This window comes from Acomys minous (assembly GCF_964271855.1).
Source record: "Acomys minous genome assembly, chromosome: 15".
Classification (NCBI taxonomy): domain Eukaryota; kingdom Metazoa; phylum Chordata; class Mammalia; order Rodentia; family Muridae; genus Acomys; species Acomys minous.
Genome location: NC_140497.1, coordinates 30,606,682 through 30,620,152, shown reverse-complemented (window position 1 = coordinate 30,620,152; position 13,471 = coordinate 30,606,682). Strand labels below are relative to the sequence as shown.

At 40.9% G+C, this 13,471-nt stretch overlaps 1 protein-coding gene across 1 annotated transcript in view; it reads left to right on the top strand.

Moving 5' to 3' along the window:
• Positions 1 to 1,500: 1,500 nt before the first annotated feature.
• The window catches only part of FGL1 (fibrinogen like 1), a 28,600-nt gene continuing 16,629 nt past the window's right edge, over positions 1,501 to 13,471 (top strand). The window contains exons 1-3 of the mRNA XM_084758625.1: positions 1,501 to 1,625; positions 9,121 to 9,200; positions 9,752 to 9,938. Coding sequence (XP_084614751.1) covers positions 9,138 to 9,200; positions 9,752 to 9,938 — 250 coding nt within the window. The 5' untranslated portion in view covers positions 1,501 to 1,625; positions 9,121 to 9,137. The remainder of the gene's footprint in view (positions 1,626 to 9,120; positions 9,201 to 9,751; positions 9,939 to 13,471) is intronic.

Below are 13,471 nucleotides of genomic sequence, written 5' to 3'. Positions count from 1 at the left end.
TTTGAAAGTGCTATTGCAGACTGTTTAGGATAATTAAGTAATACAAATTAATTGTAAGTTGATCAAATTATGGTCATGTCAATTGCTAGTCTGTTTTCATCACAAGAATATACATCCTAGGTTTAACAGAATCTATGATTCTCTAGATTGATAAGGTAAAATAGATAAGGTCTTCAAAAACCTCAGGGACCTACAGAATATGACATTTAAAGATGTTGTTATTATTTTAAAGATTTTTTGACAAGACAGGTTAACTCCTGGCAACACCCAGCCTACCTCAAAGATGATGATGGCCATCAAAGAACCTCCTCATGGAGATGGCTTCAAATGTGACAAACCAGGCACTGGGCAAAAATGTCCTCGTTTTGACCACTGACAGAAATCTGCTAAAAATAGGCAAGCCTGGATGCAGGCAGAGTCGACAGCCAAACTCTGCCAAGACAGGGTAAGCAGTCCTCAGTAGTTCCTGCCTCACAAATATGTCTGTCAGATATACTGGGCCAGAAGGCTGCAGATGATGCTCCAACGTTATAGAGGGTGACTGTTCAAGCAGCAAAGCTTCTCTGTCATTTTTTTTTTCATTTTGGATGCTGCTAACCTGTACTTCTTGTTTACTCAGGTAACTAATTTTATTCCTTCTCAAGTCTCATGGCGTTGAAGACAAGATAGCTTAGTTTTACAATCCAGTCTATCTGTTTAGGGGTTAAGATTTTTTTTTTTTAGGCCTAGATAGATATTTTAAGTTGAGAGAGATAAGATATAATAGATATTGATTTACATTCAGAATTTTAGGCTCAGAAGAAAGATGTTTTCTTCAAGGTTGCCAAATACAAATAGCCAAAACAATATGAATGTAACATTTATATAATTTCTGACTCTTTCGTGGTGGTTCTTGCTGTATGTAGCTTATTGCATATATGTGTAATAATATAAATGTATATGTAAAAAAGAAAGAAATCCACATAATAATGGGGGAATAAATGAAGTTGGAAGAGGGACATGTTGTAGAGGACATAGGGAAACTGGAAAAGGCATATGATAAGGTGGGTATAATAATATTTCATGTTTCCATATATGAAGTTCTCAAGAATAAAAAAAAATTACAATTATAATTAAAGATCAAATAAACTAACTGTCCCATCTTGCCAATTACAAACCTGTGATGGTGATATTTTTATATCTGAGAAAAATGTGGCCTCTATTTGTGTCTCAGTTGAAATTATACTTTTCTTTCCCTCTTTGCAGGTGGCAGTTTATTAACTTTAATGTCTGTAAGGCAAGACTTCAGACGCTCTTCGGTTTTAGCATAAAGCACAAGATTTTCTGGGTGAACACGACTATAAAAGGCTGAAATAAAGATATGTAATCCCATAAAATTTCATGTAAGTGAGAGAAACTGAAAATGTAAGAGTTTTGGGGTTTGCCCTCTATTTATTTTATTTTATTTTTTTATTTCTTCCAGTTAAACTGATTTCCTCATGCTGTTTCTGGATTATAGCCAGAATCAACTTTGCCTGTTTCTAATCAAATAACAGAGGAGATCATTTAGAAATTCTGACTTCAGTTAGAAGTTCCTGGGAGGCTGTGTCTGAGCTTAGCTGAGTACGGATTTACTTTGACTTGAGGTGAGTTCTTCTCTGCATTCTTGACTGGACTGTAACAATGCTGCCTTTTTCCATGAGAGTGACTGACAGTCACCACGACACACACACACAAATACCAATTGGGTTTTTAAAAATTAATTAAACATTTTTTATTTTGTACATATACATTTATATTTTTACACACATAGATAATAAACTACCTATAGCAAGGAGAACTATGACACAATCAGGAATTATATAAATGTTACATTCATAGTGTTTTGTCTATTTGTATTTGACAGCCTGGAAGAAAACATCTTTCCTATTTTGGTGCATCTAAAGTTCTGAATGTAAATCAATCTCAATCACATCTTGTCATTATTAACTTAACCCACTGGGTTTTGAGAGAGAGTGGAATGGTTGACAATAAGGCAGATCTGCAATTTGGAGGAGAGATTTAGAATTTAATTAGCTTCCAGGATCCTTATGTTTTGAGTTAGTTGGATGGGAGTTCAAAGTAGGACTTTCCATTTCAGTCTATAAAATGAAAAACAGAGTAGACCACCTTGCGATTTGGGTTTCTCAAATGCTTTTCTTTACTTCAGCTATTTGGAGATTTTTAGAGCTTTTTAAAGATATAAGTACTTAATATAAATAACAAGGGTATAGTTATATTCCACTTTCAGAAATGAGGGCAAGTTTGGAAAAAGCAGCATATCGTGGGTCTCTCAGGCTGTGCTTATGAGTAAAATTTTAACTGTCTAAATTAAGGTTGTAGCTCATGTGTGACTGCTAAGTTAGAAAATGTACTGACTTCAATAACTTTTTTCTTTTAAAAAATTTTTTTTCATTTTATTGAAAAGTTACCGCTACCCCCGCTACTCCTCCTTGTTCCTCCCTAGTTCCCACCACCCCACCCCCCACCCCAAATCTGGATCTACTCCCTGTCTCTCATAGAAAACAAACAGGCTTCTAAGGGATTAATATAAAATAATGTAATATCAGAAAACCAAAACACATCAGAGTTGGACAAGACAAACAAACAGAAAGAAAAGAGTCCAAGAGAAGGCACAGGAAACAGACTCATTTGTTTGCACACCCAGGAATCCATAAAAACACTAAACTGGAAGTATAATATATATATGCCAAGGACCTGCTACAGACCTGTGCAGGCCCTGTGCATGCTGCCTGGGTCTCTGTGACTTCATGTGTGCATTGGTCATACTGATTCAGCGGGCCTTGTTGTCTTCATGTCCCACACACCCTCTGGCTCTTACACTCTTTCTGCCTCCTCTTCTTCAGGATTCTCTGAGGCCTGAGGGGAAGGATTTGATAGAAACACACTGTTTAGTGCTGAGGGTTCCAAGGTCTCTCACTTTTGGCATAAAGTCTGGCTGTGGGTCTGTGATTTGGTCCCCTCTGTCGCAGGAGGAAGCTTCTCTTATGATTGCTAAGCAAGGCACTGATTTGCTTCTCTGTCAGTCTATCGTCTCATAATGGCCCATTCAAAACATATCATTTAAAAAATGTTTATATGCTACTAACATACTATGTTTTGTGATTCTACTTATAAAAGGCATGTATTAGCCAAAGCAAAGTTATTTCCGAAGTTAGACATTTTTGCCTTTAAGTTTAATGCAGTATAATTTGCTAAGTTTTACACAGTTAGTCAGAAATGGGGAGTGGTGGGTGGCACATGCCTGTAAGACAGCATTTGGGAGGCAGAAGCACCAGGATCATTCCAAGTTTGAGTCAAACCTGGGTGACACTAGGAGTTCCAGGTTAGCAAGAGTTATGCAGGGAAACCCTATATCAAAAAAGTCACACAATACATGCAAGCACGCACGCCCAGTAAAACACACACACACACACACACACACACACACACACACACACACACACAAACACACACGGCCCTCTGACTCTGTCTCTGTCTCTGTGTCTCTGTCTGTCTGTCTGTCCCTCCCTCTCTCTCTCTCTCTCTCTCTCTCTCTCTATCTATCTATCTCTCTATCTCTCTGTGTCTTACTGGGTCATAAATTAAAAATTATAGCCTTAAAACCATTTACTTATTTAGGCTCTGGGAATTGAACCAGGAACCTTAGTCATGTGAGGCATAGTCTACTAGTGAACTACATCCCCAGCCTCCTTTAAATAATTCATATTGAATAATATAGCCTATCTGAGAGCAGCTATTTGAAGACAGTTTTGAGGGGTAACTAATGTTACAATAATTTTAAGGTGTAATTATTTATAAGTCAATATACCTAAACCAAAAATAGTATAGAAGAAATATAACCATTCATAGTGACTGTTAAAGAATGGCATGATATTAGTATAAACTAGATTGTAAAGTAAAAGATGTTCAATATCATGAATAATGAAGGCTAGATTTTCATCTAAATTACTTGTGTGTGTGTGTGTGTGTGTGTGTGTGTGTGTGTGTGTATGAGAGAGGGGGTGACATGATGTGTGTATGAATGCAGCCATGTCTCTGGTCATAGAACAACTCTCTGAGTCATGTTTTCCCTTCCCACCATGAGTTCTGGGAGTCAACCTCAGGTAGTAAGGTATACTAGTTGCTTTTCTATTTCTGTGACCATGACCTTAGTAATTTATGAAAGCATTTCTTTGGGCTTATGGTTCCAGACTTAGAGTTCATGATTGTAAGGCAGAGGCAGTAGGTACAGCTGGCACAGTAAGCTGAGAGCTCACATCTTGAAGCACAAACAGGAAGCAGAGAGAACAACTTATGTATGGCTAGAGGAGTTAAAACCTCCAAGTTTGACCCCATTGACACAACTTGTCCAGCAAAGCCACATCTTCTGAACCTACCCAAGCAATGCCACCCAATCGGCGGCACCAACTATTCAAACACCTGAGACTATAGGGGCATTTCTCATCTAAACCACCACACATGGCCTCTGAAAAGGGCTTTTATCTGCTAAGACATGTCCCTGCCCAAGGCCAGACTTTCAAAGAAAACTTCATAATATCCCTCAAATTCTTCCATTATGAGGTAGATGTTGGGTAGAAGTACAAATCAGGACATATAAAATTTAGAAGACTTGGCATATTCTTGGGAATATGTTTGATAATAACATTAATATACACCCTTTGAAAAAGATACAACATTCTGAAATGTCTTTTTGTTTGAAGATCTGCAGGACAGAGGCGGCTTTTGAGTTGGTAACACAAGTCAACCAAGAGACAGAAACCTGTCAAAATGTTTCTATTGGCTTTAATCTTTTTTCTGCTAAATATTATGCTAAGCAAGATTTCTTTAATTTAGAAAACCATTTATTTATTTGTTTGTTGGTTTATATGTGTGGTGTGGTGTGTGTGTGCATAGACGTATGTATGGCTGCATGTACGTAGGTTGGAGGGCAACTTCCAGGTACCCCGTCTCTCCTTCCATCACGTAGTTCTAAAGATGGAGGGCATGTCCTCCAGCTTCTTAGGAAGTGTCTTTTACTACTAAGATAGCTTGCTTTATAAATAAAGCAAAATTTATATGTTAAATAATATGTAGCATAATGCTTATATATGCATAAAAACTATATATAAGATATAAATATATCTTCCAAAGCACATTTTATTTACCTGTTTTTAACTTTTTTTTTTCTTATTTTTGAGATGGTTTCTCTGTGTAGCCTTGGCTGTCCTGGACTTGCTTTGTAGTCCAGGCTGACCTCGAATTTACAGAGATCCACCTGCCTCTGCCTCCCGAGTGCTGGGATTAAAGGCATGCACTGCCACCACCACCTGGCTCTTAACTTTTTATTTGATGTTTATTTCTTTAAAAAGAAGTTTATCGAATCCATCTACCATTCTCTATACTCTCCCCTCCAATTCCTTCCTTATCCCCTCCACTACTGTTCTCTCCCAACGTCATGTGCTTTTTTTTTAAACTGACTTAAAAACAAACACACAAACAAAACAAAATAAACAAAAAACACCTTCTGCCTCTACATGCATGGGTGTGGACCACCCTATTGGAGCATAAGTAGCCTCTCCCAGGGCATGTCTATGAAGAGAGCTAATTTTCCCTCATCGGCCACCAGTTGCCAATAGCTCCTCGGTAGAAGGAGGGTCTTTATGACTCCTTCTCCCACCCATGCTTGGACTTTGCCTGGATGAATCTTGTGCGGGTTTTAGCACGCAATCATAGGCGCTCTAAATTCATGTGCATATGAACTCTCATGCCCAGAAAACACAGTTTCAATGTAGTCATCAACTACTTCTGCCTCTCAGAGTCCTTCCAGGTCTACTAGTCTCCTTTAATCTCTTGTACCACTGTATAGAAGTCAAAAGCTCCAGTACCAGTGACCACTTACTGATTTTGTAACCTCTATGGGTATTCCAAAGGAAACACATATAACTGAAGATTCAAAGCTAACATACACAAGTGAGAGAAAACAGGAGATGTTTATCTTTTGTGGTCTGGGTTACCTCATTCAGAATAATTGTCTCCAGCTCTATCCAATTACTTGAAATTTTTCATTTTTCTTTTTTTTTTTTTAATTTCATTTTCCTTAATGGCTGAATAAAATTTTGCTGTGTAAATGTAGCACATTTTCATTATCCATTCATCAGTTGGCGGACATCTGTGATGCTTCTGTTTCCTAGCTCTCTTGAATAGAGAGCATCAGAATATAGAATCTTTTTTTAAAAGATTTATTTATTTATTATGTATACAGTGCTCTGCCTGCATGACAGAAGAGGGCATTAATCACATTATAGATGGCTGTGAGCCATCATGTGGTTGCTGGGAAATGAACTCAGGACCTCTGGTAAAGCAGTCAGTGCTCTTAACCTCTGAGCCATCTCTCCGGCCTCAGGATATAGAATCGTTTTGGTATGTGCTCCAGAGTGATATAGCTGGATCTTATGGTAGATCTATTTCTAGCTCTTTGAGAAACCTCTACTCCGATTTTCATAGTGGCTGTACCAGTTATGCTTGCACCAGCAGTGGATAAGTGTATATTTTCCTCTTTCCCCACATCCATGCCAGCATGTATTGTCATTTCCTCCTCCTCCTCCTCCTCTTCCTCCTCCTTTTCATCTTCTTCTTTTAGTTTTTTCAAGACAGGGTTTCTCTGTGTAGCCCTGGCTGTCCTGGACTAGCTTTGTAGACTAAGCTGGCCTCTAACTCACAGAGATCCATCTGCCTCTGCCCCCGCCTTCCCGCCCTGCGAGTGCTAAGATTACAGGTGTGCACCGTCATGCCTGGCTGCTGCTGCTTCTTCTTTTTCTTCTAATTGGGCCATTCTGCCTAGGATGAAATAAAACCTCAAAGTAGTTTTAATTTGTCTGATTCCAATGACTAAGCATGTTGAACATTAAAAACAAAATGTTTCTCACCTCGATTTATATTTCATCTTCAAGAACTATTTGTTTAGTTCCATGTTCCACTTTTTAATAACTGGGTTGTCTGTTTCCTTGATGTTTTATTTTTTGAGTTCTTTGTATACTCTAGATACTAATCCTCTGTGTAGCTGGTAGAGACTTTTCCTATTCTGTAGCTTGTCTCTTCACTAAAACGATCATGTTCTTTGCCATGGCTTTTTAGTTTCATGGGGTCCCATTTATCAAATTTGGGTCTTAATTACTTCACTTCTGGGGTCCTATGCAGAAAGTTCTTTCCCTTGCCAATGATCCCATGAGATTTAGGGTATCGTGTTTTATGTTGTGGTCCTGGATCTATTTGAAATTGAGTTTTGGTCAGGGTCAGAGATAAGGATCCAATTTTATTCCTCTACACACAGCTATGCAGTTTGACTAGCACAATTTTTATGGAGATGATGTATTTTCTCAAATGTGCATCGTTGGCGTCTTTATCAGAACTCAGGTACCCGTAGAAGGCTGTTTGTATATGGGTCATCAATTCTATCCCATTGATCAATGTCCTGGCCATTCTGCAGCCAGTTTTATTGACGGTAGGGGAACTGAGACCTTCCTAATTTGTAGTCATGGACTTCAATAATTGTTTAAGTGTTAAGTCACCATGCTGAAGCTGTGATAGTCACTGGAATCACCTGGAACTCTTCAACACCTTCTAGTGACTCACACCTGTAGTGGTGGTTTATGAAGGAGGGTTGCTCCAAGTTCAAGGTTAGCCTGGAAAGCAGAGTGAGTGGCAGGCCAGTCGGGGCTACAGAGCGAGTATTGCCTAATAAATAAATACAAAACAACAACAACAGCATAAAAACAGAACAGATCAAAATTCTAAGGCCTTACTACTACCATCTATAAGACATTGAGTCCCCTACCCCACTCTACTCCGCCTATCCCAGTGAGTAACATAGTTTAGGAAGCAGTTATTTTGCTACAAAGGGGCAGAGAAAGTGGTTGGTGAAAAGATTAGCAGGTATATGTTCTATCAAAATACAAATGGGCCCATAAACAGTGCAGTTGACTCCAGCTGAAATTGTATATAAAACTTAAAACTGCAAACATTTTTCATCATTAGTTCTAAAGTTTATGAAAAAACTCACCATTGTAGCAGTTACTCTGAGCAAATGTTTTCAACAGGAATCATGACTTGAGGATTGATTTAAAGGAGCTTGAGGTATAAGCTTATCAGGAGAGAACTTGCCTAGAACGCACAAGGCTCCTGGGGTTTGATCTTCAGCCCTGAGAAAGGCAATCTCAAGGGATGGAAGCCAGGCATTTCAGGTAGAAGCAGAAAAGTCTTGGACTTGAAGTCAGCCTGGGCTGCATAATGAGACTTGAGAAGGAGGATGAGGAGGGGAGGAGAGAGGAGGAGGAGGAGGAGGATAAGGAGGGAAGAGGGGAGTCAGAGGGAGGAGAAACCGCAGCTGTAATGGTAGCTTTCTTCCACAAATTTAATAAAGCATCATGATTTCTTGCCTACATGTTAAGATATCAAGACAGTGTGCAGCACTAAGGAACCTGAAGCAGGGAGGTCTCTGTGAGTTCAAGGCCAACCTGTCAAGCATGGACATTCTGGACCAACCAGCGGGCTACACAGGGAGGCCCTGCCTCGAGAAAGAGAGAGAAAGAAAACAGTGCGCACTAACCTTCTATTATAGCTCCCTTCTTCTAAAAACGTAAATAGTCCCTTACTTAGGAGACTAGCATTTCACATCATTATCTGGTATTCATGCATACCCAGATAGCTAAAGATAGCATCTCAAAATGTCTGCACGACGGTAAGGTGGGCAGGAGTCTCATCTCCACTTTACAGAGCAGGATCACTTTAGGAAGTGGCTTAAAGTCATACAGCTAGAAACTGGCTGGGCCAAAATACCGTGTCAGGTCTTTCTGCAGAAGGCGCCTGTCTGTGTCGGCACTCCCGTGAAGCCACACATTTGAGCCCTTGACGAAACCGAAGCCCTTTGTGCGTCTGTGTTACTGAGCAGGTTTGATTCTTTCTAAGCTTTGAGGGAGCCGATTCCCATCACTCTGTGTGACGGAAGGCTGAATGGTAAGTACGGATGCAGTCCTGGCTGCCCCTCCGGTGCTCTGGAGCTGTGTGAACTTCCGGTCTCATGAGGAATTCTTTTTCTTGTAGTCCTTTCGGTGGGAAGAATGGGGGAGATTCACGGCTTCATCTTGGTCACCATTGCTCTCCTAATGGGCAGGGAAAGCTGGGTAAGCCCCTCCGCAGACTGTTGTACCTGTAAGACCTGCTAGGAGATGGAATTTCTTTTTACTTTTCAGAAACCATTATTAACTTGCCACTACTAAAAAAACTAAGGGTGGGTGGGAGGAATGAGAAGGTTCTGTGGAAACGTGTGGCACAAAGTAAACATTTAAATACTTTAAAAATGAAAATCAGGATTCACAACACATCAGGGAAATATTTTTAAGCTGGCTGTTATTCCCTTTTTTCACATGCTCACCGGGCACTCAAAACTGGCCATAGTAGTTAGTACTGGTCTTGGGTCAATACTGGACATTATTGACACGTACTACCAAGATTATCTGAGGGTGCTTTCAGTGAACCTGTGCCACCATTCATCCCAAAGGATTGAACACTAACTTATTCGAAGTTCTGGGCAAAATCAAATGGCTTTCTAGTTGAACTAGCACTCTGAAATGGGAGTGGGAGACACAACAGAATCAAGGCTTTATTTAAGATTTTATCTAGATTATTAACACCATTCCTTTCCCACGGACATGGGATGCACATTGCCTTGCAGGCCCTTGAGAATGAGGACTGTCCGCAGGAGCAGGTGAGACTCAGAGCTCAGGTGCACCAGCTGGAGACCCGGGTCAAACAACAACAGGCCATGATCGAACGGCTCTTGCATGAGAAGGAAGTCCAGTTCCTGGATAAAGGACAGGAGGACAATTTCATTGACCTTGGAGGCAAGAGGCACTATGCAGGTCAGAACCGGTTTTCTTAAACATTTCAACCATTCGTGTCACACATTTATATGCAGGCATGGTCCTAGACACTCAGTGCCTTTGGGCTTTTTCTTTGTTCAGTTTTTGACTTTTTGTTTGTAGTTTTCAACTCGGGATCTCACTACATAGCTTAGGCTGGCCTGGTCCTTAACCATCTTTCCTGCCTCAGGCTCCTCAAGTGCTGGGATTTCAGGTGTGTCCCCCACCACGCTCAGCTCACCTCACATCCTGCTAAAAAGCTACACCCATTCCAATTATAAGCAATATAACTCATTGCATCAATTTAAAATGTCTTCTACTATAGTTTATACTTCTTCCCTCTAGCATGTGCCCGAAAGTATTTGATATAGATACTAAGTATCATAGAATTTCTGTATGTTAATAAGAAATCAGGACAACATATTGTTAAATAGCCACCTATAAATAGCAGAATATATAAATTGAGAATACTTATATTTAAACTTTGTTTTTATTCATATTTTTCCTCCTTATATGTATGCAGTTTTCCCTTCTGATTATTTTGAACTGGGTCTCTCTGTGCTGTCTAGTCTAGTCTTTAACTTCAGAGTGAAAACAATCCTTCTACCTCAACTTCCTGAGTAGCGTGGACCACAGGTGTGTGCCACCATACCTGGCTCTCTCCTCTGGAACCCACAGTGAAAAATAAATTACTAGAAGGAAAGGATGAGAAAAGAAAAAAAGAAAAAGGAAAATAAGTTTTTAAATATTTCTATTTAATGGTTTGGCATTTTTTCCGTCTGATCAGGCCAACATTTATCTTCTAGAAAGAAATTAATATTTAACTGTGAGCTCAGTATAAATACCACTGCACACATCAATATTCCCCATAGGGGGAAATATGTCCCTTTGATGTCCTATGTATATAAATGGCTTCGGTTAGAGTAAGCAGTGGTGGTTAGAAACAAAGAGAACGGTGTCTAGAACTCCTTGTTCACCAGTCTTCTCTATGCTGCACTGCTATGGTGTGTTAATTTCTCTGCTTATGAATATAAGTCTAAGTTAATCAGTTAACTGGTTGCTGTATAAGGTTTGAAAAGATATCCAATGCATTTAACATATTTATTACTACGCCATATGTATGGATGTTTTGCCTGTATGTGTATGTCTGTGTACTATTTGCATGCGTGGTGCCCGTGGAGGGCACAGAAGGAGTCAGATCCTCTGAACTGGAGTTACAGATAGTTGTGAGGTGCCATGTTGATGCTGAGAATTGAACCCAGGTCCTCTTGAAGAACAGCCAGAGCTATCTCTCTAGACCTGCTCAGGGTATTTTATCTCCCTATTGACTATCAGAGTTGTGAAACACAGTTGATGCTCAGTTTTACAGATGAAAGAAATGGGAATATATGAGAAAATGTAAGTTGAGAAATGTATCTGACTATAATCAAAAGCAGATGGCCGGGTGGTGGTGGTGCACGCCTTTAATTCCAGAACTCAGGAGGCAGAGGCAGGCAGATCGCTGTGAGTTTGAGGCCAATCTGGTCTATAAAGTGAGTCCAAGACAGGCAAGGCTACACAGAGAAACCCTGTCTTGAAAAAACTGAAAAAGGAAAAAAAAAAAAAAATCAGAAGCAGATGTAAAGAACATGTCAATCTGACAGGAATAAAAACTCCCAATTTTGTGCCTGTAATTGTACAACTTTTTCCATCACTGAGAAAAAAAATACCCGACTAGAAGCAATTTAAGGAAGGAGGGATTTGTTTTGGCCTACAGTTTGAGGGGATACACTCCATCGTGGCAGGGAAAGCATAAAGAGCAGGAGACCGCCCGGTCACACAGCATGTGCAGCAGGAAGCAGAGAGTGAGGGGAAGTGGGGTGGGGCCTTAACCCTGAAGCCATCCCTAATGACCGCCTTCTCCAGCCTAGCTCCACCTCCTAAAAGTTCCACAGTCTCCCCAAACAACGCCACCATCTGGGGACCAAATGTTTAAGGCATGGGGTTAGGAAGGCATTTTGTATTTAAACCATATGCGGGATTTAGAGTCCTGAGAGCTATAGAATTTAGGCCTGAGGAGAACACTCACTTTCCCTGGCTTTACCCAGATCCTACTGTCTCTGTCTCTGTCTCTGTCTCTGTCTCTGTCTCTGTCTCTGTCTGTCTGTCTGTCTGTCTGTCTGTCTGTCTGGTTGCCTTTCTCTCTCTCTCTCTCTCTCTGTCTCTCTCTCTGTCTCTCTCTCTGTCTCTGTCTCTGTCTCTCTCTCTCTCTCTCTCTCTCTCTCTCTCTCTCTCTCTCTCTCTCTCTCCTTCCCTCCCTCTCCCTCCTCCCCCTCCTCCCCCTCCTCCCCTACTCTGTTTCCCTCTCCCCCTCCCCCTCCCTCTCCCCCTCCCTCCCCTTACCTCAGACTGCTTGCCTTGGATTCCTAACCTTCTGCTGCCCAAACTGAGGTGATTCCCATTGCTATGGTAAAAGCAACTTACAGTTTCCACATCACAGTCCACCACTGAAAGAAGTGAGGGCAGGAACCAGGAGGCAGTAACATTGCTTCCTGGATCACTCCCCATGGCTTGCTCAGTTTTCTTTTCTTTTCTTTCCTTTTTAAAAATTTTATTAATTTATTCAGATTACAACTCAATTGGGTTTTTGTTGTTGTTGTTGTTTTGTTTTTTGAGACAGGGTTTCTCTGTGTGGTCTTGGCTGTCCTGGACTTGCTTTGTAGACCAGGCTTCAAACTCACAGTGATCTACCTGCCTCTGCCTCTCGAGTGCTGGGATTAGAGGCATGCGCCACCAATGCCTGGCTTACAACTCAATTGTTATCCCATCCCTTGTATCCTCCCTTTCCTCCCTCCCTCCTGCTTTCACCCTATTCCCCTCCCCTAGGTCTATGACCGAGGGGGATCTCCTCCCCCACTATATGGTCATAGGCTATCAAGTCTCATCTTGGTAGCCTGCTTATTCTTTCTTTGAGTGCCACCAGCTTTCTTTATACCATCCAGGACCATCCGCCTCGAGGAAGCGCTTGCGTACAACAGGCTGGGCTCTTCCACATCAATCGCCAATCGCAGAAATGAACCTCAGGCTTGTCCATTGGCCAGTCTGGTTGGGGACATTTTCTCAGTTGAGGTTTTTTTTCTTCCAAAATGACTCTTGCTTGTGTCAAGTTGACATAAAAAGAGCTAGCACATGAGTATCTTACTATTTAGACACCCCCCAACCCCACATTGTTTCCCCTGCTCCCCTTTAGAAGTCAGAGAAGGCCAGAGCCATTGCTGGCAGAACATGTAACAGAACTGAGACTATTTCAGGCCAAAGAGACCTGGGAAACACAAAAAGGATAGTTTGAAGAAGTCCCGGGGGCAAAGACACTGAAAGTGCATTCTAAGAAGAAAGCTCCAGAGAATATTAGTCGAGATATTAAATGAAAGGCAACATCTACAAGGAATCAGACTCTGAATATGTCCTTGGAAGACAGTGATTATCTGCCATGCTCACTCATTCAAAGTAGCTGGTGACTCCATTTGCAAGTGTCAAGCTTGCCTGCACCGACC